The sequence below is a fragment of the Castor canadensis genome, chromosome 14 (assembly GCF_047511655.1).
Source record: "Castor canadensis chromosome 14, mCasCan1.hap1v2, whole genome shotgun sequence".
In the NCBI taxonomy this organism is placed as follows: domain Eukaryota; kingdom Metazoa; phylum Chordata; class Mammalia; order Rodentia; family Castoridae; genus Castor; species Castor canadensis.
In genome coordinates this window covers 26454189-26476922 of record NC_133399.1, presented here as the reverse complement: position 1 = coordinate 26476922, position 22734 = coordinate 26454189, and the positions used below count along the sequence as shown (strand labels likewise).

The following is a 22734-nucleotide window of genomic DNA, read 5'->3' as shown; positions in this document are numbered from 1 at the left end:
GGGTCTCCATATGTAGCCCAGGTTGGCCTTGAGCTCTTGATCTTCTTGCATCCATCCCAAGGGCTTGGGATTACAGGTGTGCACCACCTCACCCAGCTATGATTATTAACGTCTTAAAAAGGAACTGCAAAAGATTTAGTCAAAAATATTTAGAGAGAACTTCCTTATTACAGATCAAACTGTACTAGAATGGTGTGGAATTGTCCAATCCGGAGAGCTGAAAAATTAGTCTTTGGTTTTTTTTGTTTGTTTGTTTGTTTGGCTACGTAGTGCAGGCTGGCCTGGAGCTGGACATCCTCCTGCCTCAGCTTCCTGAGTGCTGGGATGACAGGTGTGCTCACCCAACCTGGCCACTTGTTTTTAGAAGTTCTTTATGGAGAAGGAAATTATTTTGCTGCCTTCACAATTGTATCTGACTTCATAATCTCAAGTCTTATCAGCCAAGCAAAAACATTCTGACAAACACCGGAGTAACAACACAGAGTGTTTATTAAGTACTTATTGGGTATCACTCTGCTAAGCAATGTACACGCACCCCTCCTCAGCACTCTACATTAGTACTATGAGGTAGCAAACATGTCCATCCCCATAGGTTCAGAAGTGAGGCCCAGAGAGGCAAAGCCATTTGCCTGTGGCCGCACAGAAAGGAAAGAGTAAAACCCGCAGAGTCCAATGTATGTGGTAAGTGGCCCCTAAATACTTTGTACATTTAACAAGTAGTGATTGAGCGCCTTCTATGTACCAGGAACTGATCTAGCTGGTGGTTTACCTTTGCCTGTTTTGGGGGCAGGAGAGGAACCCAGGGCCTCTTGAACACTAAGCACACGCTCTACCGATAAGCTACATCCTCACCATAGCTGCTGGTTTAGGGGTGAGCAGAGGTTTAAAAGTTGAATCCAAACCAGGTGCTGGTGGCTCACAGCTATAATTCTAGCTACTTGGGAGGTTAAGATCAGAAAGATTGTGGTTCGAGGCCAGTCTGGACAAATAGTTCTCAAGATCCCATCTCCAAAATAACCAGAGCAAAATGGACTGGAGGTGTGTGTGACTCAAGCGGTAGAGCACCTGCAAGTGCAAAGCCCTGAGTTCAAACCCTAGTCCCACCAAAACAACAACAAAAACCCCCAAAAAGTTGAATGCTACCTGTCCAAGGGTCCTGCTCTAGAGCTGCAGTCCCCAGAGCAGACCCCAGGTAGCCCATCTGGCTGAAGATGGGCCCCAGAGACCTCCACCTCCAGCAGGAGTTCCTTACCACCTAGTGGAGATGGTGGGTCTTGCGTGTGGGAGGTAGGAGAACCCAAAAGGATAGGATTCAAGGGTATGATTAGCCTTTTGCCCATCCTGGGTCTCTCAGGGTCATGGCCACAGAAATGAAGTCAGTTCATAGCGATGGGGTCTTCAGAAAGGAGTAAGGCCCATGGGTGGTGAGGCCACTTTCCCCGCTGAGTTCCTTTTAGGGTGTGTGCTGGAGGCCCTCTGTGAGTACTGCCTGGTCATGGCCCCAAGCTGAGCTGCCTTTGAACTTCAGCACACGCTGAACACTGAGGGGGCCTGGCCTTGGTACTTGTCGTGAACCATCTTGAGGATGGGTATGAGGTTCTGGAAGGTAGGGCGGAAGGAGGCCTCTGCCTCCCAACAGTTCTTCATGAGAAGATAAACCTAGGGAAGGAGAAACCAGGGATGTGATCACTGCCCTCCCCACAGACTGACCATGGAGACAGGGAAAAGGTGGCTGGGCTAGGGGGAACTGCCTCACCTCACTGGGACACCTGTCCGGCCGGGGGAGCCTCTCTCCTCGTTCCAGCAACTCAGTGAGCCTCAGCACCGTCATCTGGCCCTGGGTGAGGCCTATGAGCTCGATGAATTTCTATGGCATAATCAAGACTGATTAGGGCTAGAGGTGTGGCTCAAGTGATAAGGTGCCTGTCTAGCAAGCATGAAGTCCTGAGTTCAAACCCCAGTACCTCCAAAATGAATGAATTAAACAATCCAAGCTCTTTTCCAGAGGCAGCTAATAGTGAGTGGAGGCCAAAAGAGTTCCACTGCACGACCAAGTCTCTGTCTCTAAACACTAGTTAGTCAGGTGCTCTACCACTTTAGCTCTGTCCCCAGACCTTTTGTTTCTGAGATAGAACTCACTACTTTTGCCTGGGTTGGTCTTGAACTTGTGAACCTCCTGGCAGTAGCTCCTGCGTAGCTAAGATTACAGGTGTGCATCGCCAAACCTGGCTGGGAGCCAGGTCCCCAGGCAAAATGCAAGGTGGGTGTATGTGCCTGGCACTTACCGAAGGGGGACTCTGGCTGGAGTCACAGTGTGTCAGGAGCTCATAGAGGGTTACCCCAAAAGACCAGACATCAGATGCATAGTAGAACTTACACTCTTTCAGGCACTCTGGGGCATACCTGGGGAAAGGGGACATTTAGTTTTTGGGACTGAACTCAGGGCATGGGAGCACACCAGGCTGGAGCCCTCACCAGGGACTGAAGGGCACATCTGGCCCCAGGAGGAATCCCACTCTTCGGTGCCAGTCTAAGGGGATGAAGGTCTACTTGGCCAAGCCAAAGTGGCCCCGCCCCCAGGCTCTTCCTCTGAGATCCAGCATCTGACTCTTCCACCCTGTTTGTTCCAAGTGACCCTGGCACCCCGCCCCCGGACTCCCCACCCCCAGTCACCAGAACACAGGGCTGTCTCCGTCCTCGCGCACACGGTAGTACTCGTGGCCTTCAGGCACGGCCTTGGCTAGTCCAAAGTCCCCGATCTTGACCAGCCTGTCGTTGTCCAGTAGCACGTTGCGTGCAGCTAGATCTCGGTGGATGTAGCGCTGTGCGTGCAGGTAGGCCATGCCCTGGGGGCGGGGTAGGGACAATCAGGATCAGTGGGGCAGAGGCAGGCCAGCAGCGGCAGCAGCAGGGCCTGAGGAGCGGTGACCAGGATGGCTGGGACAGTCAGGTTAAATAAAGCCTGTGGGGACCCAGTGGCGAGAGAGACAGGATGGCAGGGGGGGTGCTGAGCAAAAGAAGGCGCCAGAAAGCAGAGGAGGGGCCCGAGCAAGGGTGGGCGGATCTAGGCAAGTGGGAACTGGGCGGGGCCTGCAGGGGGTGTGGCCAGGTGAGCAGGACTCAAGAGAACCAAGGGCAGTCAGTCCCAGCACAAGAGGACCTGGCTTAATAAGCAGGCGTAGACTGGACAAGACCTTTCAGGGCAGGTCAAAGCGGAGGTGGCAGGTTCTGGAAATAAGGGCAGAGCCAGCCCACCTCGCAGATCTGCTGGGCGAACAGCAGCAGCTGGACCAGCCCGACGCTGTGCCTCGGCAAGTAGTCTCTGAGGCTACCCAGAGGCACGTACTCCATGACGAGCTGTACCGACTTCTCGCCTGTCATGGAGAAGGGCCGTGGGTGCCCATCATGTGGCCCGCAGAGCCCCCTCCCGGGTGAGCAGGCAAGACCAAGACCCGTGCATACTAGGCCCAGTCCTTTGATGAGATGGACCCTCCTGTCCCCACGCAAGGGAAGCGCCACTGGCTTACACCCATCCTGAGCCCAGCACGCACCACCCCCTTACTGGGAAGAAGTCTTCCCAGCCGCTGCCTCACCCTGGGTCTGAGATTCTAATTGGCCAGGTCCTAAGGGGGCCCCGCCCACAACCTAGCCCCCCCCCCCTCCCGCACGACTGAGCCACGCCAAGCTCCGCCCACCTTGGTCCTCGCAGCAGCCCTTGTACTTGACTATATGCTCGTGGTACAGCGTGCGCAGGATATCGATCTCCCGCCTCCAGCCCGAGCGGAGCTGGGGGCCGCAACCCGCCTTCAGGGCTTTCACCGCCACCATCTCGCCGGTGCCATCGTTGGTCGGGTCGTAGCAGTACAGGCTGACCTTGCCAAAGTGACCCTGGCCAGAGCGCAGAGGAGGGTCAGCCCAACCCCAGTTCCCAGGCCATGCCTCTTGGTAATCCTCCTTGTGGAAAGTCCTAGGGCCCACCCACTCCATGGATGTCTTTGGGGCCTAGGTCTCTTTTCAGCCTTCTAAGCAGCCTTGCTTTCCAGGCCCCACCCCAGCTCTCTAAGCCAAGTCCCCACTCTCCAGGCCCTGCCCTCACCTCGCCCAGATCCCGGATCTTTTTCAAATAACGCTTGTGGAAAACCGTGGGGTCTGAGGCAGGTGAGTCCGGGTTCACAGCAGAGACATCCACGAGATCTGGAAGAACCATAGTGGGTGAGGCCGAACCCTGGCCCTTTCCCCAGCTGGTCCACACTCGGGGATCACAAGGCTGGCCCCTTTTCCCCCAGCATCCCTTTCACCCGGCTGCTCTTAAGTGAATCAGAAACCGATGCACACCCTGTACCCCTGTACAGGGACCTGGGAAGTGTCACAGTGCCTGCCTCAACAGGAACCCCACCCCTAATCTCCTAGGGTCCCAGAACTGGGGTAGGGCTCACTGTGGGGCTGCAGCCGAGTGAGGTCGCGCAGGATGGTGCGGAAGGATGGCCGCTGGGCGGGCTCATAGGTCAGGCACTGGCTGGTGAGTGTGGCCAGCTCAGGGCAGGAGGGCTCAGGCAGCTGGTGCTGCTTCTGGTAGAAACGCTCTTTCTGTGGGGAAGGGGACAGGTGGGAGTGGCATCTCATTCATCCCTGCCCCAAGAGCACATCCAGGCCCTGGGGCCACAGGCAGTACCTGCCCGTCATTCATGTTTTACACTGGAGTCAACAGCTCAGCAAAGGGCCACACTGGAAGGCCTTGGACCCAAGTTCAGCACTGAACTAGCTTTCACTGCCTCTGCACCCTGCCTTGATCTCTCAAGACTGAAGGAACCTGAACACACAAAAGCCTCTGGTCCTTTGCACAGGCTGTGCCCTCTAACTGCCCTTTCCAGGCTTTCCCACTGGCCTAATTCTGCACTTTTTTTTGGGGGGGGGAGCGCTGTGGTGATACTGGGGATTGAACTAAAGGCCTCCCACTTGCTAGGCAGGTGCTCCACCACTTCAGTCACACCCCCAGCCCTTTTTTGTTTTATTTATTATTCAGATAGGGTATCTTGCTTTTGCCTAGGTAGGCTTCAGATTGTGATCCTCCTACTTCTGCCTCGCAAGTGGATTACAGGCATGAGCTACCATGTCTGGGACCTAATTCTGCACTTAATAATACCTCATTCGGGAAGCCCTACTCAGTCCCTCAAATGGGTCAGGGATCCCCTCTCCCCTCCTCCCCCTGCCACACCCAACCTGCCCTTCCTCCATCTCTGCTCTAAAGCACATTGGCTGCTTATTTTGTGTGTGTTGAGCAGTACTGATTTCCACGATGACCTTCAAAGGGGTTCATTACTGAATGAACCCTCATAGTTGGAGGCCCAGGGATCCCCTGGACGTACCTCAGAGGGGCCACGGCCCTGCAGAGGGGCCTCCCCATCAAAGCAGATTTCAAGGAGGGTGGCGCCAAAGCCCCACTTATCAGCAGCGGTGCTCAGGCTGTTGTTCCCACCAGGCAGGCACTCAGGAGCCGTCCAGGGGATGTGTTCCACCCGCTCTGAGAGCCGTAGTCAGAGAGGTCACCAAGGGTGGAAGGAGCAGGGGAAGCCCGACCCTGTGCCCAGCCCCACTTGGGTCCTCACCTTCCCTGGAGAGGGCGCCCAGACCCACGCCAGGGTCACTCAGCTTGATAAATGGGCTGGTGCCCTCCGCCAGCCCCGGGCGAGCCAGCAGGATGTTACGGCCACACACATTACCATGAACCAGGTTCTTATCCTCCTGGGGTGGGAGACAAGAAGAGGGGCCTGACCACCAGGGTAGGAAACAAACTCTGCTCCCAACCCCTCTCCCACAAGGTCTCCATGGGGAAAAGGCAACTGTGGCCATTACTGGGATGCCAAGACATTGTCATCGAAACCAGGTATAACTGGGAGCCAAGGCTCTTGGCCAGGGACGAAAGGCCAGAAGACACCATTGCTATCCTCATAAGCATGTCAGCCACACTCCTGCCTCAGGGCCTTGGCACTGGCCATTCCCTCTGCCTGAAATTCTCTTCCCTCAAGTGTCCTCACTGCTCCCTCTGCCACTTCCCTCAGGTGGCCTTAGTAAGGCCTTCCCCAACCCTATCTGTCTGTCTATCTATCTGTCTATCTGTCTATCTATCTATGGTCTCACTACATAGCCCAGGCTGGCCTGGGACTTTTGATCCTCCTGCCTTAATCTCCTGAGTGCTGGGATTATAGGCATTCACCACCACACCTGGCACCAACCCACCTATATACAATTTCACCTCATTGCCTACTTGTAGCAACCCCTTAACTCTACCCAGCTTTTGCCCCCAGTCTTATGTTTCCAATCTATTATGCTACCTAGTTAATTACAGGCAGCCCTCTATCTGGGGATTTTGCATTTGTATATTCAACCATAGATCAAAAACATAGTTGGGCCCATAATGGCTGTGTCTGTACTGAATATGTATAGATATTTTTCATGTGATTATTCCCTAAGCAATTTAGCGTAACTATTTTCATAGCATGTCCACTATATTAAGAGCTTGTTATCTAGAGATGACTTAATGTTAACAGGAGGATTAGTGGTGCATGCTTTTAATCCCAGTACTTGGAAGGCTGAGGCTGGAGGACCTCCAGTTCAAGGCCAGCCATGACTACATGGGCTACATGTTGAAGGAAAGAGAGCAGGGGAGGTAAGGGGAAGGCAGAGGAAGAAAGAGGAGGGGAGGGAAGCAGAGAGAAAGAACAAAAAAAAAGTCCACAGGAGGATGTGCACAAGTTTTACGCAAACGCTATACCTTTTTCTTTTTTCTTTTGGTGGCACTGGGGTTTGAACTGAAGGCCATGCACTTGCAAGGCAGGCACTCTACCAGTTGAGCCACACCTCCAGCCCCTGTTGCTTTAGATATTTTTGATAGGGTTTCATGCTTTTGTCTGGGCCTTGGCCTGCAGACTCTGATCCTCCTACCTCCACCTCCTGAGTAGTTGAAATTACAGAAATGAACCACCGTGCCTAACCCCATCTGGCCTGATGTCCACTTTACAGAAGGGCCTTTACCGTCCTCGTATTTGCCATCCTCCAGAATCCTGGAATCAGTTCCCCAGGGTATCAAGGGATGATGTACTACCCTTTTCTCTTCCTCCTAAAATGCCAGTTCCCCGAGGACAGGGACATAGGTTCTTTGTTGCTATTGTATCCTCAGGGCATAGGACAGGGCCTGGCACACAGAGGGTACCCAACAAACACTGAGTGAGTGGGTGAAGGGGGCGCTCTGGAGACTGGGATGATTGGATTAGAGGGAGATGGGGGATGAAAGACCAGAGAGAACATCAGAGGTTGCCAAGGCCAGGCCACAGGCTTGTGACAGCAGGCGGTGGAGCAAGATGTATGAGCTCCCAGGCCAGATCTCCCAAAACCAGTGTGGGGATTGAGGGCTGTGTCCTGCCTTTGCCTTACTGCCCAGGCTGCCTGGCCTCCCTCAATGACACTGTGCCACCCACAGCCCACGCACCAGGTAGCTGAGGGCACTGGCCAGCTGTTGGGCCACTGCCACCTTCCACGTCATGAGCACATGGCCTCTCTCTCGCCGCAGCCACACATCCAGGGGCCCGTGCTCCACATACTCTGTCACCATGATATCTGCAAAGAACCATCTGCTCCAAGGGCCGCCCCCTGCTTCCCGCCTTCCCACCTCCAGGGACCAGGGACAGGACTTGGGGGCTGAGCTAGGGCTGGGGAAGAAAGGCATGGGGCAGAGGGACTAGGTTAGGTTGGGAAGACAGTCTGGGGTTAGAAGGAATGTCGGATGGAGGGGAGAGTGTGGCAGAGGGGAAGGGGCACTGGGGCCCAGGTGGGTGGGGCACAGAGGAGGTGGATGTGGACAAGGTGGGGCATAAGTGATGACAGGATAGCAGGGCAGTCAGGCAAATGGACAGAGGAGGCAGGTCAGAGAAGCAACAGAGAGGAACAGGCCCTTGGGGCGGAGGTAGGGGTGGAGCTGGGGTCATTGTGTATGTGAACTTGCAGCAGAGGGTGCAGGTGGTATGAGGGCTTGAAGTAGGTTGACTAGACTATGACTGAGGTCTAGAAGGATGGGAACACAACAGTGCTGATGGGGTAGGAGGGTCGACCTGGCCTGGGGTGCAGAAGGGGTTGGGGTGGGAGGAGACTGAGATGTAGTCAGGAATAGGTTGTAGGTGGAGAGTCAGCGTACAGGTGAGGGCCCAAGTGTAATCTGGGGTTAGGATGTAATGGATTAAGCATATAGTTAGGATGGGGTACAGGATGAAGATCAAGGTATAGCCTGGGATTGGGGTACAGTGAGACCCGAGAAGTAGTCATGGGCTGGGGTGCAGCTCAGTGGTAGAGCAATTGCCAACTATGTACAAAAACTGGGTTCTGTCCCCAGTACCACAAAAAAAAAAAGGGAGTCGATGTACAGCTTGGGAATGGTATAAGGCAGCGGCAGGGGGGGGTGGGCGGGGGTGGTCTGTCTACAAAAGTCAGGTTAAGTATGGATGGGGCCCACTCACTCTCAGAGCCGCGCACACAGACGCCATGCACGAAGGCCAGGTGCGCGTGGGAGACCTGGCTCATGAGGCTGGCTGTTTCGTAGAAGGCCTGTGGGGACCGGGCACGTCAGGGGGCTGACAAGCCCACCCCTCCTGTCCTGTCCCCACTCCACAGGCATGCTAGGGCCAGTCCTGCTCACTCACCAGGGCGATGTCGTGGTGACTGGGATCCAGTACTTTAAGCACAACACGTAGCTCCTGCACACGGCCCCCAGCAGGTTCTGGGGCGTCCCCGCTGTCTGCTTGTCCTTCCTCAGGGCCCCCCACTCGCAGGAGACCCTCATACACATTGGTCCTTGTACCCTGGCCCAAATGCGATAGCTGTGGAAAATGACACAGAACAGCATTGTAAGGCCAGCTGGCAGCTGACCTAAAACACCAGCCACCATGTCCTCAGGGGCCCTGCCCTCTGCTCAAGCCCTGCCCACCAGGGCCACACCACCTGGGTGTCTCACTTTGGTGGCCCCGTCCGCCCAGGCCACATCCACCTGAGCAATCTCGTGTGGCCACGCCCACCCAGAGGCCACGCCCACCTGGGTGATTTCATCCTGGTGCACCCTGTGGAAGCTGAGCTGGCTGAGATTCAGTGGCTTGGTGCTGGTCCGAGACCCCCGCACGATGATAAGGTTGGAGATTTCTAGGGGCAGAAATGAAGTCGCTAACATGGGCTGGCACCGGGGAGTGATCCCATGCCCACCCCATGGTCCCCATCATCGTCACTACCTCCCGGCCGGGGCAGGCAGCAGCGGCGCAGGGAGAAGCAGTCGTCCCCAGCCCGCAGAGAGCAGCCTTGCAAGGCAACCCGCAGCTCCTGCACGCTGGCAAAGGAGCGGCCCCAGCCCTCCAGCACGAAGGCCCCGGCCTGCTGCGTGATGGGGAACTTCCTGAGGCGCAAGCTCTGCGTGCTGGGTGCCTGGGATGGGGGGAAGGGGCAGTGAGCAGGGATCAGGGCAGGGAGACCCCCCAGCTCCAGTCCAGGGACCCCCCCAGCCCCAGGCCCACCAGGTTCCGCTGGGCCACTGAGAGGATGAGGCGGTGGGGGTGACTGGTGCTCCAGTGGATGAGGTAGAGGCCATCCTCAGTTCGGAGCTTGGCCTGCACAAACGGATCCCTGGGAGGGGGACAAGAGGGCATGTTAGGCCAGCCCACACCAGAACAGAGAGACAGAAAGCAGCAGGGACTGGGGGCAGGGCTTAAGTGCTAGAGCATCTGCCTAGCAAGGCCCTAAATTCACTCCTCAGTACCACAGAAAAGGGAAAGGAAAGAGGAAAGGGGAAAGGGAAAGGGAAATGAGAGGAAAGGGAAAGGGAAAGGAAATAGGAAAGGGAAAGGGAAAGGAAAGGGAAAGAGAAAGGGGAAAGGGGAAGGGAAAGGGCAAGGGAAAGGGAAAGAGAAGGAAAGGAAAGGGAAACGGAAAGGGAAAGGGAAGGAAAAGGAAAGAGAAAGGGAAAGGAAAGGAGGAAAGAAGAGACAGAAGCCAGGCGTGGTGGCTCATGCCTGTAATCCCAACACTCAGGAAACTGAAGCAGGAGGACTGAGAGTTGGAGGCCAGCCTGGGCTACATAGTGAGTTTGAGGCTAGCCTGGGCTACAAAGCAAGACTGTGTTTGAACCCAATGCTACCCCAGAAAAAAGTCAGCCATTCACGTGACACACCCACACGGGATAACACATGACCACTGACATGACACACAAGAGGGAGAATAGGCACTCAGGTATCCATGACACCAAATACAGCCACTGAACGGGTGACACAGAGACAAAAAAACAGCCATGAAACGCCAGATGGGTGCACACGCCATTCCATTCATGCCCAAAGGACAATCACAGATATTTCTACTTGCCCAAGGTAACAGGGCCACATGGAGCTGCTCTGGTTTGACAGTGTAGGTGTTTCTTTGGCGGGGTGGGAAGCTATACTGGGGTCTGAACTCAGGGCCTCATACTTGCTATGCAAGTTCTCTACCACTGAGCCACACCCACAGCCATTTTTGCTTTAGTAGTTTTCCAGATAGGGCCTTGTGCTTTTGCCAGGGGCCGGCCTCAGACCATAATCCTCCTCTCTCTGCCTCCTGAGTAGGTGGGATCACTGATTGCATGTGGTTTGAATATGGCTCTAATAGACTAAAACTTCTAAACTCTGAAGCTGGAGTCTAACCCCATGGTGAGGTTTTAGGGGTGGAAACTCGATCTGAACATAGTGCGTAGGGGTGGGACCTTTGAGGGACTAGTATAGGATAAACTTGTCGTGTTGTGCTATGGTTTAGATCCTGAATGCCTCCCAAAGGCCCATGTGTTAAAGACTTGCTTCCCTGCTTGATGCTGTTGGGAGGTGGCAGAACCTTTAAGAGTTGGGGGCACTTAAGTGGTAGAGCACCTGCACAGCAAGCACGAGTCCCTGAGTTCAAACTCCAGTACACACACACACACAAAAAGTAGGGCTACACAGGAGGTTTTTAGGTCTGGGGCAGTGCCCTCTAAGCGGACTATGGGACCCCAGTCTTTTCCTCCCTTTTGCTGTTTCCCTAGCCATGAGGTGAGTCTGCTAGGCATTTCTGCCTTGCCACAGGGCCAAAGCAAACAGGCCAAGTGATCACGGACTGAAACCCAAAACTGTCAGCCAAAACTGACCTTTTCTCTTATAAATTGATTACCTCAGGTATTTTGTTACAGTAACAAAGCTGACTGATTCAGGGTGGAACCCCAAAGATCAAATCCTGATGGCTTACAACAAGAGGGAAAGCTGGGGATGTAGCTTCTTGGTAGAGTGCTTTCTTAGTATGTGTGAGACCCTGAGTTCCATCCCAGCACTGAAAAATAAAAATAAAAAGAAGTGATCCTTTTTTGGCCCACAGCGTGATGATTGGGTGTTCATGCCGTTGTGTGACATGCGCCACCCTCAAACCTTGTTACAAGGTGGGCACGCTACCCTTCTGACATGAAAAAAAACGTAACGAGAGAGAGACCAGATGAGATGCACTCCCCTGCTCCTGTCTTTTTGCCACGTGATACCTGTGCTGCCTCAGGACTTTACCAGCAAGGCCGCCACCAGATGTGGCCCTCAACCTAAGACCCAGACCTGTGAGCCAAAAAATAAACCGTGTTTTGCTGGGCACTGGTGGCTCATGCCGGTAATCCTAGTTACTCAAGAGGCAGAGATCAGGAGGATTGCATTCAAGGACAGCCCCAGGCAAATAGTTCATGAGATCCTATCTTGAAAATATCTAGCACAAAAAAAGGGCTGGAAGAATGGCTCAAATGGTGGAGCACGTGCCTAGCAAGTGTGGGGCCCTGAGTTCAAACCCCAGTACCACCAAAAAAATAAAATAAACTTCTTTTCACCTATCCTTTCCCCTCCCCTTCCCTTCCCTTCCTTCTCCTCTCCTTTCTTCTTTCCCGGGGCCTCACACCTATTACACAAGTACGCTACCACTGAGCTACATCCCCAGGCCTGTTTTGTTTGTTTAGCTGGCTAGTGTTTTTGGTGACAGTCTTGCTATGTAGTCCAGGTTGGCCTCAAACTCTCAATCCTCCTGCCTCCACTTCTCAGGTGCTGGGATTACAGGCACGTACCACCAAGCCTGACGAGCCTCTGTTCTTTATAAGCATGTAGCCCCAGGTGTTTTGTTATAGCAATGAAAAATGGACTAATATAGGAACCTGACATCCCAGACCCAGAGATGACAAATGGGCACTACAAAGTGCTAGATACACAGGCCCAGAAAGCTGCACACAAAGTACCTGACACACTAATATGGCTCATGCACACAGATGGTGGCACACACCTGGGTCGGATGGCGGGCAGAGCCACTGCCCTCAGAGGTGAAATGGCCACTTCAGCTTACCCTGGGGGAGGGCCAAGTCCCAGATAGGTCAGACCTCTGCAGCCACCCCCCCGGGTGCTAAGGCCCAGTGTCACAGGAAGGATAAGGGAAAGCAAGACACAAGGTCAATGACCAGATAAGTCACAAACCATGACCTCACCCCACACAGATGCACGCCTGATGAGCACATGGGACTGACACTTCCCAAACTCAGTGCTGCATGTCACAGGCAGAATTCTTTAGACAGGGACCTGCAGAGTTCCACACATCTGCCCAGGTACAAGTACCAACAGGCCTAATGGCCACTGGAGCTGGTAAGCCATGCCATCCCATGAAAACCGCCTGTTTTATGCAATCTGACAATTTGATAGGTGATGGCCATCTCACACACAAGTCACTGGAGCAGTGACACAGCCACACAACCTACATCCAGACGTGGCCCTCCTAGCCCAGGTACCCACACTTGCCACGCAATCCCGCACACACATGCACGCACACATATGCACACACATTCAGGACACTGGACATGTGCACACGTGTGCTCATGCATGTCCTGCACTGCACACACAAATGCACACAGTATACATGTATACATGCACTGAGCATGCATGCACATGCGTACATGCACTGACACACAGGCAAACACACATTGTGTGTCCATGTGCGCACGTGTACACACATAGTGCATGGATGTGCACACTTGTACACACTGTATGTGCACCCACGTGTGCACTGTGTCCATTTGCACACGTGTATCTGCACACACACTGACACAAAGGCACACATTTTGGAAGCATGCACATGCATGCTCACAAAGGCAAGCAGGCGTGCACTAACATGCACACACAATGGACAGAGGCACACATGAGCTCACATGTGCACACACATATGCATAAGTGCACACACACATGCACACACCGCACAGCCTGCGGAGTTCAGAGTCTTGGGCTCATTGCCAGTCCTCCCGCTCCGGGCACTCACAGCAGAGGTCCATGGACACCATCCTGGATACTCATCACCAGCCGTGGCGGTGCCACCTCGTGGCACAGGTAGTGGCTAGAGTCAGCGGTCAAGCGGAAGTAGCCATCCAGCAGTGCCACAAAGGACAGGGCCATAGCACGGGAAGGCAGGCTCAGCTCCTGCGGGCCGAGAGGACGTCAGGGACGTGCTGTAGGCCAGAGCCATCCCCACCCACCCAGACGGCTGCAGGAGCCCGAACTTTACCAGGCACTGGTTGTCCTGTAGGTGGATACTGACATGGCACTCTTTCAGCACCACGTGAGAGATGTCCTGGAAGTCACAGAAGTAGGTCCACGGTGGTTCCCGAGGCCTGTCCACCAGCTGCTTACCCTCCTCATGGGCCTTGGGTTTCTTCCTGGACAGAGTGGGCATGGGGTTCCTGCTGCTGCTGCTGCCACCCTTGGAATCCTACAAACCCAGTGAGTGGGATGAGGGACAGAGCAAGGCAAGGCATGTTATTTTATGTATTCACTTTGTTTCAGACAGGGTGTCGCCATATTGCCCAGGCTGGCCTTGAACTCTTGGGCTCAAGAACTCCTGATCTAGGTACTCAGGAGGCAGAGATCAGGAGGATCATGGTTCCAAGCCAGCCCAGGCAAATAGTTCATGAGTCCCACTCCTAAAAATACCCATCACAAAAAAGGGCTGGCCCCAGTACTGAAAAAACAAAAAACCAAAAAAACGGGAGGGGGGGGGCGGGCCGTACAGACCCTAGACATCAGGTCCCCAGGGGCCTTACAGAGGACACTCTCCAAGAAATAGACACAGGAGACTCCTCAGAGGTGAGGAAAGGGCCATCATGGCCACCCTTTGCATCCCAAGGCCAAGGGTGAGTGGTGACCCTACTTTAGGCTCGCCTCCCCCCAGTGTGGAAGAGACACCCTGCTCACCTCAGCCTGTACTGGCCGCCACTGGATGCCACCGACACCAGTCACCAGCACCTCGTGGGTGGGGGGCCCGGTGGCCGATTCGGGGCTGGGGTCCACAGGGCCCTGCCCTCTGTCTTGGATATAGCAGGGCTCTGCCTCAGCCTGGGCCAGTAGCTCCAGGTGACACACGGGTACGCGTTCAGTGCCGAAGCGGGGCGCCAGGCGCTCAAGGGTGGCCAGGTACTTGACCATGACCACCTGCTGAGACAGCTGGCCCGGCTGGAAAGCCCGCAGGAACTTGCGGAAGACAGTGCGCAGGCGCAGCCGGGTCAGCGCGTTGTGCTGGCGGATCTGCTGGCGGAAGGAGCGCGGGATGCAGTTCTTGAAGCTAGAAGGGGGGGGGGCGCGGACAGGGACATGGCGGGGTCAGGAGCTTGGGTGGCAGGCCTGGCTGGGTGACTTGGGATTAGTGGTTTAACCTCTCTGAGTCTCACTATAAGGGGGAAAAGAAAGAACCCTATAAAAGAACAGCCCAGGGAAGTGGGGTGCAGTGGGGGTCCAGGGCACAGATCACCAGAATCCCTGATGGGGCTGAAATTTCAGCTCTTAGGCAGTTTCTGGAAACCTAACAGGACTTTCTTTTAGGCCGAGTGTGCAGGTGCACTTCTGTAATCCCAGCACTGGAGGCTGAGAGTTTGAGGCAAGCCTAGACTACATAGTGAGACCTTGTCTCAAAAAAAAAAAAAAAAAAAAAAAAGTATGGATGTAGGGGTCTGTTTTTTGTTTCTGTTAAAGATTCGTATGTGAAATGGGACCAAAAGTGCTCACTTTTAGGGCCAATGCAAAGAGATGGCTGGGGAGTTTTGTCCATTTGCTGTTATAGCAACAACGCCTACAGCTTGAGTCTGTACACAGCAGGTGCTCAATAAATGTTTGCTGAATGAATTAAGCTGAGGCAATATGCAAGGGCCACCCCAGCCACCTGATGTGAAGGGCATTCCCCACCTGCTCAGTGACCCCACTCCATCCCCAGACACCTGATCTCCCTGGCCACCTCCTCCAGGGGGACACCGCGGCACAGAGCGAGGTGGCACAGGTGGAGAAAGGCCATGCCCAGGCTCTCGTTCTTAAAATGGTGGATCTCTTCCTCGCTGGACAGGTCCCACAGGGACACCACATCATTCACAAACTCATGCTTGCCCTGGGGGTGGGAGAAGCGGGTAGAAAGGGAGGTGTGAGAATCTTTCCTTTTGAGCCAGAGAACTCTAGTTCCCTGCTTCTTCGCACCTTCTGGAGGAAGACATCATCATTTTCATGAAAGACCAAATACATAGCTTACAAACCTCCTCTGTCCATCCTGTGCCTGTGGCAGACATCACCAATCAACCCCAGCACTCATTCTCATTCAACCAAACTCTTTTTTTTTTCTGCTTTGTTTTTAGTCTCTTAAGACAGAGTCTTGCTATATAGCCTGGGCTGGCCTCAGATCCACAATCCTCCTGCCTCAGCCTCCCCAGTGCTGGGATCAAACCACACCTAGGTCTTTTGGTTCAAGCAGCAAAAGATCTCAGATGGCATGAGTTGAAATGTACTAGCTATATTGACTTGGAGAGGGAAGTGGGGGTTCCTGAGACCCCCACAATGGCCTCCCCTCCCCACCCCTGCTCATACCTGCTCAAAGAGATACTCAAACGCAGCTGAGTCCAAGAGCTGTACCCCCTGCTCTGCCCGATCTGAGGATGGTTCGGTCCCCGGAAACCCACAGCGGTACACAGCTGGCTCCTGGAGACTCATGCCGTGCCAGTTCCGGAAATAGAACCTGCAGGAAGGGAAGGGGTGCAGCTAGGACCTCTCAGAGGCTCACACCTGCTCCAGAACAAAATGGGACAGAACCTTCCAAGGGGGCTACACCCACCTCATGCGGAAATACAGCATCAGGCCTGTGTCTCTGGACACATCTAGGATGTGGTTTGGGGGCAGCCATACTTGGGTGTGGGCATCAAAGAGGGCGAAGAGATTGAAGCAGGGTGGCGTGATCCCTGCAACGGAAGGGATGAGGTCAAGAGCCATGTCACCTGCTGCCATCAGGTCCCCCATCTGGGGACCCAAGACCTGCTGTCCCCCTTCACCTTCCCTCCTTGGGTCTCCTCACTTGTCTACAGCTTGTCTCCTGGTGCACATGGGCAATATGTGTACCAGCCCATGGCCTCACAAGAGAACTACATTTCCCAACCTCCCTTGCACCTAGGATGGGGGGACTGAAGGGGTCCCCTGGCCAATGGTATGTGGACAGAAGTTTGGGCACATCCCTGAGCCTGGAAATAATTCTTCCTGCCATCTTCCCCTGCCCGGGGATTTGTTGAAGGCCCCTATAAGATGGAGATGACCATATGACCTGCTTGTTTTTGGGGGGATTTGGCTTTTTGTTTGCTTGCTTTGCAGTACTAGGGTTTGAACTCAAGGCATTACGCTTGCTAGGCAGGTGCTCTACCACTTGAGCCACTCTGTGCCATCTTTGTTTTCTGAGACAGGGTCTTGTGATGAAGCCCAGGATGACCTTCAACTCAGAATCCTCCTACCTCAGCCTCCCAAGTGCTGAGATTACAGACGGATATCACCACATTCAAACCAATCTGCATTTGATTTTAGGTAAACTTCATTTTCTTAATCCAGGAATACTCAGGGGGGTTGCTTATTATAGCAGGAAAACACATCCAAAACAAACACAATTCTAGAAACTGCTAGCAATTTGCCTGGTATATCCAGCCCCTCACAAATATCCACCTACCTCCTGCTGTCTTCCCCTGCACAGCAAAGGCCCCCTTCGATGTGCCTTGCTCCAAACAGATTTCATTCATGGTCCCCAAACCTGTGCTTCCTCTGACTACTTCTTCAAACCAGAACTTCCCACATGCCCTCCACACCCCATCAGCCTCAAATTCCTGCTCTTTCTACATCTTAATCTCTCCAAAATCAATCCACTTTAGCTACAGTTTGGATCTTAAACATCTCCCAAAGGCCTGTGTGTTAAAGACTTGATCCCCAGGGTGGTGCTACTTGGGCAGGGCGGGGGGGGGGTGGAACCTTTAAGAGGTGGGACCTAGTGGGAAGTCTCTAGGTCATTGGAGGTGGGATGCCAAGGGGCTTTTGAGACCCTGGTCCTCTCCTTTCTCTCTGCGTCTTCACTACGTGGCGAGTGGTTCTGCGCCACCACAAGCTCTGTGATGTGCTGTCTCGCCACAGGTCCAGAACAACATGGCCAACAAGTTATGGATGAGAACCTCCCAAATTGTCAGCCAAAAGAGACCTTTTCCAATTCACTGTCTTAGACATTTATTTTAGTGATAGAAGGCTGACCTAACAGAATCTCCTCCAAATCCAGATCCCAGCCCTTGTCTCTGGACTTACTCTCACTAGCCACCCAACTTTGTGTATATACGCTAATTTTTATTTTAAAAACTCAGAATACTTATAATCACTTATGTGCCACCCACAAGATGGAGAAATAAAATCTAGCTGGGCACTGGTGGTTCACACCTGTAATCCTAGCTATTTGCGATTGCAGTTTGAAGCTAGCCCAGGCAAAGAGTCCACAAGGCCCCATCTCCAAAATAACCAGCACAAAATGGACTGGAGGTGTGGCTCAAGCATGAAGCCCTGAGTTCAAACTCCAGTCCCATCAAAAAAACAAGTATAGTTCAAGTCCTTACATAAATCCATCTTCCTGCAGAGGTAACCATAAACTTGAACCAAGTTTATCATCTTCATGTCCTCTGTGATCCAATCTGCAATGTTAGAAACTTTAAATGTGTGGTATTATACCAGGTGGCCTTTTGTGATGGGCTTTCTCTTTACGTGACAGGTTTTGGAGCTTTGTATAGAGGGACAGAGAGTATGGCTCAGTGGAGAAGCACTTGCCTAGAATGCATGAGGACCTGGGTCCCAGCCCCAACACTGCAGAAAAAGAAAAATACAAAACAGAAAGCTTCTTGGGCTGGGGGAGGGGCTCAAGTGGTAGAGTATCTGCCTGGCAAGTGTAAGGCCCTGAGTTCAAACTCCAGTCCCACCAAAATAAACAAACAAATAAGAAAGCTGAAGGGCCAGGCATGGTGTCACACACCTATAATTCCAGCTACTCAGGCAGCAAAGGTAAGAGGATCAGGGTTCAAGGTCAGCCCAGGCAAAGGTTGCATGAGACTATCTGAAAACCAAACTAAAAGCAAAAGGCCTGGGGATTGATTCAAATGGTAGAGCCCTTGCTTAACAAATTAGGGGCCCTGAGTTCAATCCCCAGTAATACAAAAAAGAAAAAAAAGTAAATAAATAAAAAATAAATCCTCAAGATGGGGGTAGGCTCAGGCCTAGCATATGCTGGGCCTGGATTTCATCCCCAGCCCTAAAAAAAATAATAATAATAAAACAAAGCAAATAGAGTATGGTATATCAGCTTTGGTTAAACTCCCTTGTCCAGGTTGCATAGTATTCCATTGTTCAAACATACTGCAATTTACTTGTGTATTCTCTGGTTGAGGGACTTTATGATAGTCTCCTGTGTTTCATTCTCACACATGAAGCAGCTCTAAAGTTCTCACGTGGGTCTCCTGGAATGCATGAGTTGCATGTTTGTAGGGTGGACATCCAGAAATGAAACTATATGGCCTCAGGGAACATATGTTTCAACATGTTAGATGACATCAGATTGCTCTCCAAAGTTTCCACATCTAATTATAATGCCCTGCTGAGAAGAAAACGAGGCTGTCTTCTTTGTGAGACAGCTTCCTAAAGCACCAGTAAAACTGCACTGCTTTCTGAGTTAAACTTTCCATGACTCCCCACTGTCTCCCAAGAAAGCCCAGCCCCTCAGCACTGACTAACCATGGCCTGGCTTCTGCCGTCACACTCTGGTTTCAATTCCTACTTCCCTCCCAGTTCTTAGAATCGGCACCCTGCACGTCTTTTCCTTCCATAAGCACATCAAGCTCTCTGGACCTCTAAAGACCTTGTTCTTTTTGCTGGGCACATGTTCTGTCACCCACGCTTTGTGTGACAGCTTGTTTACACGATCCAGCAGGGGACGCCTCCTCATACACCCTTAACCCAAGAACAGTCCTCCTCTAGGGAGAAAGAGGAAGGATGTCGTTCCCCCTAGTGTGAACTGCAAGGGAGACAAACATGGAGGAGTAAAGGAGAAAGGAGGCACCACCCGGCTAGCCAGATGAGTCAAATCAACCCTGAAAATCAATAGGTGGCAGATGTCACAGCCAGGTTGCTGTCACACCCCTCAAAAGTTCCTGTGTAGGAAACGTAATCTCCAGAGACATAAATGTGGAGGTGGGACCTTTTAGAGGTGATTAGAGTCAGATGAGGTCATGAGGGCGGGACCCTATGACAGTACTAGTGGCTTTATAAGAAACAGAAGAAGCCAGGCGCCGGTGGCTCACGCCTGTAATCCTAGCTACTCAGGAGGCAGAGATCAGGAGGATTGCAGTTCAAAGCCAGCTGGGGCAAACAGTTCAAGAGACCTTATCTCAAAAAACCCATCACAGAAAAGGGGCTGGTAGAATGGCTCAAGATGAAGGCCCTTAGTTCAAGCCCCAATACCGCAAAGAAAAGCAAAGAAAAAAGAAACAAGAAACCTAAGCTGCCGCTACACTCTGTCTCACATGGGACACACTCAACCATGTGGTAAAGCAAGAAGCCACCACCAGACAGCAGAGCCATGCTCTGGGATTTCCCAGCCTCCAGAACCATGACTCCGATAAACATCCACTGTGGGCTTCCTAGGTCATTCCACGACTCTGCTCAGGACTAAGTGTCAGTCGAAACTCCTTCTTCAACAAACGAACAAACAAAACAAAACAAAAAACCCCCCTCAGCCGGGTGCCAGTGGTTCATGTCTGTAATGCTAGCTACTTGGGAGGCTGAGATCAGAAGGATCGCTATTTGAGGCCAGCCAAGGCAAAAAGGTCATGAGACTTCATCTCAACCAATAGCTGTGCACAGCGGTGTGTGCCTGTAAGTGTAAAATAGGAGGATGAGGTCCAGGCCAGCCTGGGGAAAAAGTGAGACCCTATCTCCAAAATAATCAGAGAAATAAGGGCTAAAGGTGTGGCTCAAGTGCCTGCCTCGCAAGTGGGAAGCTGACTTCAAACCTGAGTACCGCCATAAAAAGAAAAGAATTGCAGGTGGCGTACAGTTGGTGCTCAATGCTTGCTGAATGGGGACTGGCTCTGCCGCTCTCCCACCCTCACCATGATGCCGAAGTCCTGGACTCACCGACTTTGTGTGCGATTCGGATGCAGATCTCCTCGGCAGTCAGTGAGGGCTCGTTGAAGGTGACCCAGGGCTCCCCGCCATCAGGGCCAGCCCAATGCAGAAGCACCTTCAGGCCTCCCACGGAGGCCATGGGCTGAGCATCCACCCCACTGGGCTTGCGGGCCTTGGCCATGGCTTTCCACTGACACAGAGGCATGCTCCTGGGGTTGCAGATGTGGCTTAAGCAGTACAGCACGTCCCTTTGGGGAAGGGACAGCCCATCAGCCCCCAGGCCTCCCCCTGGACTTCTTCTTAGCACCTCACCCTTGCACCCACCCAGGATGAGGCCCCAGGGGAGATTCGGGGTCCCTCAGGCTGTGTGATCCCCCTCCCTGTGCCTCAGGTTTCACATTAGTTTCTCACAGAGGGGGGGTGGGTCCCCATCTGTTACACCTGTCATAAATGATAACACCAAAACCTTTTACTTTTTTTGATACATGGTTTCACTCTGTTGCCCAAGCTGCCTTTGAACTCCTAGGTTCAAGCTATCCGTTTGCCTCAGCCTCCTGAGTAGCTAGGGCCACAAGTGTGTGCCACTGAACACTTGAACTCTCCTTTCTTTTGATAAATTTGAACCAATATAAAAATCCAATATAAAGATTCACTCTGGCTGGGCCTGGTGGTGCACGCCTATAATCCTAGAACTAGGGAGGCAGAGGCAGAACAGCCTGGGCTACATAAAGAGATCCTGTCACAAAAAAAACAAAACCAAAAAACCCCACTGTTAACCAACCTTTCCAAAATAACCAGGCAGGCAGTTGCCACCGAACACACCTGGGGGTGGGTCCTGGAATTTCCTGTGCCAACTCAGGCGGTCATTCACTTACCCATTCTGGTCCTCAGTGCCTCTGTGTGCACAGAGGTGCTGAGGTGGTGGCCAGGGAAGAAGGACGAGAGGCTTCAATGTTTGTCTGCATGGTGATCAGCACACACCTTGAATGAAGCAGGGGAAAAAAAGTATGACCCAAAGGTGACGAAAATCAAGATTGGGACTGGGAGAGTGTTGTGGCAAGCAACTACGTTTTTGCTTCTAGCTCACAAAGCACTTGCTCTACCACTTGAGCCACACCTCCAGTCCATTTTGCTCTGCTTATTTTGGATATGAGGTCTCCCAAACGATTTGCCCAACTGGCCTCAAACTGTGATCTTCCTGACTTCAGCCTCTCAAGTAGTTGGGTGGGATTACAGGTGGGAGCCACCAGTGCCCAGCTCATTCGTTAATTTAATGAAGTCATTATTTTGGCTTCAGCAGCAAGACAACTTTTCTCTTTCAGTTCCTGATTCCCATCCTCTGTGTCTGTCCCCATGAATGACCACAGTCTCTTATGACTCCCTTAACCTGGGGTGGGGAGCTGTGTACATCTTGCCCCCCCCCCCACACCAAGGCCAAGTCTCCAGTCTCATTAGGGTGGTCTAGCAGTGATTGCAGGAAGTCACTGATTTGTGACAAGGCCCTGGAGAGAGGGAGATGTTGTGATGCCACACCGTCGGGTCCTATAGGACAGGGCTCCTATTTGAGCCTGCGTTCTCACCTGGAAAATGGGCACGTAACAGTGTCCACCTCAAAGGGCTATAGGGTAGGGTCAATGACATGGGGCTTGGAAATGCCTCGTATACAGTAAGCGCTTAATTAATGTGCACTATCAGTATCCACTGGTGCTTGGGATCACATCTGGGGATGGGGAACTCTCACTTCCTCCATCCTCCTCCCCATTAGACTTAGGCGCAGATTTGAAGATGGAGTCAGGGTTAAATCTGAACCTGGGAACGCTGCACCCCCTTCACACGCGAAAACCTCCAAATCCGGCAGGCCCGGGCAGTAATTGAGCGGTGCACTGGCGGGACATCCGACCAGCCTAGCGGAGGCAGCGGTTGCTCCCGTCCAGCTCATGTCAACCACCTGCAGTCCCTCCAGCCCCCTTCCTGATGACTTCCCGAGCGCGCCCCCTTCCGCCCTGCCCTCCAGACTCACCCTTCTCGGGGAACTCGGGCTCGAACCCGGGACCCCGCCCCGCCGTCGCAGGGAGCCGCTGCCACTTCGCAGACGAGACAGCGCTTCCCATTGGCTGACTGCAACGCGCATGCCCTTGTGGCCGCAGTCCCGTCCCCCGCTGTAGGTAACCATTGGCAGTTTCTCCAGAATGGCGCTTCACCGACTGGT

The 22734-nt window shown here is 53.0% G+C and overlaps 1 protein-coding gene and 1 non-coding gene across 3 annotated transcripts; one reads left to right on the top strand and one right to left on the bottom strand.

The window, feature by feature from the left end:
- Positions 1-471: 471 nt before the first annotated feature.
- On the bottom strand, positions 472-22701 carry Tyk2 (tyrosine kinase 2). 2 transcript variants are annotated; one of them, XM_020174309.2, is made up of 25 exons: positions 22546-22701; positions 21401-21506; positions 20535-20773; positions 16174-16297; positions 15930-16077; positions 15296-15459; positions 14280-14646; positions 13594-13797; positions 13351-13508; positions 9549-9657; positions 9270-9459; positions 9080-9183; positions 8691-8867; positions 8508-8595; positions 7487-7614; positions 5607-5742; positions 5367-5521; positions 4437-4587; positions 4097-4194; positions 3696-3888; positions 3256-3374; positions 2674-2846; positions 2286-2403; positions 1757-1867; positions 472-1659 (listed from the first exon to the last, which is right to left on the bottom strand). In XM_020174309.2, the coding sequence occupies exons 3-25, from the start codon at positions 20728-20730 to the stop codon at positions 1525-1527; spliced, it is 3546 nt and encodes a 1181-aa protein (XP_020029898.2). In that variant the 5' UTR covers positions 20731-20773; positions 21401-21506; positions 22546-22701; the 3' UTR covers positions 472-1524. The 2 variants fall into 2 exon arrangements, with proteins under 2 accessions (XP_020029898.2, XP_073910189.1); XM_074054088.1 differs by having other exon boundaries at positions 20535-20734.
- LOC141417156 (small nucleolar RNA U13) lies at positions 11382-11484 on the top strand. Its single transcript, XR_012441759.1, has one exon. It is a non-coding gene; the product is annotated as a small nucleolar RNA U13 (small nucleolar RNA).
- Positions 22702-22734: the final 33 nt, after the last annotated feature.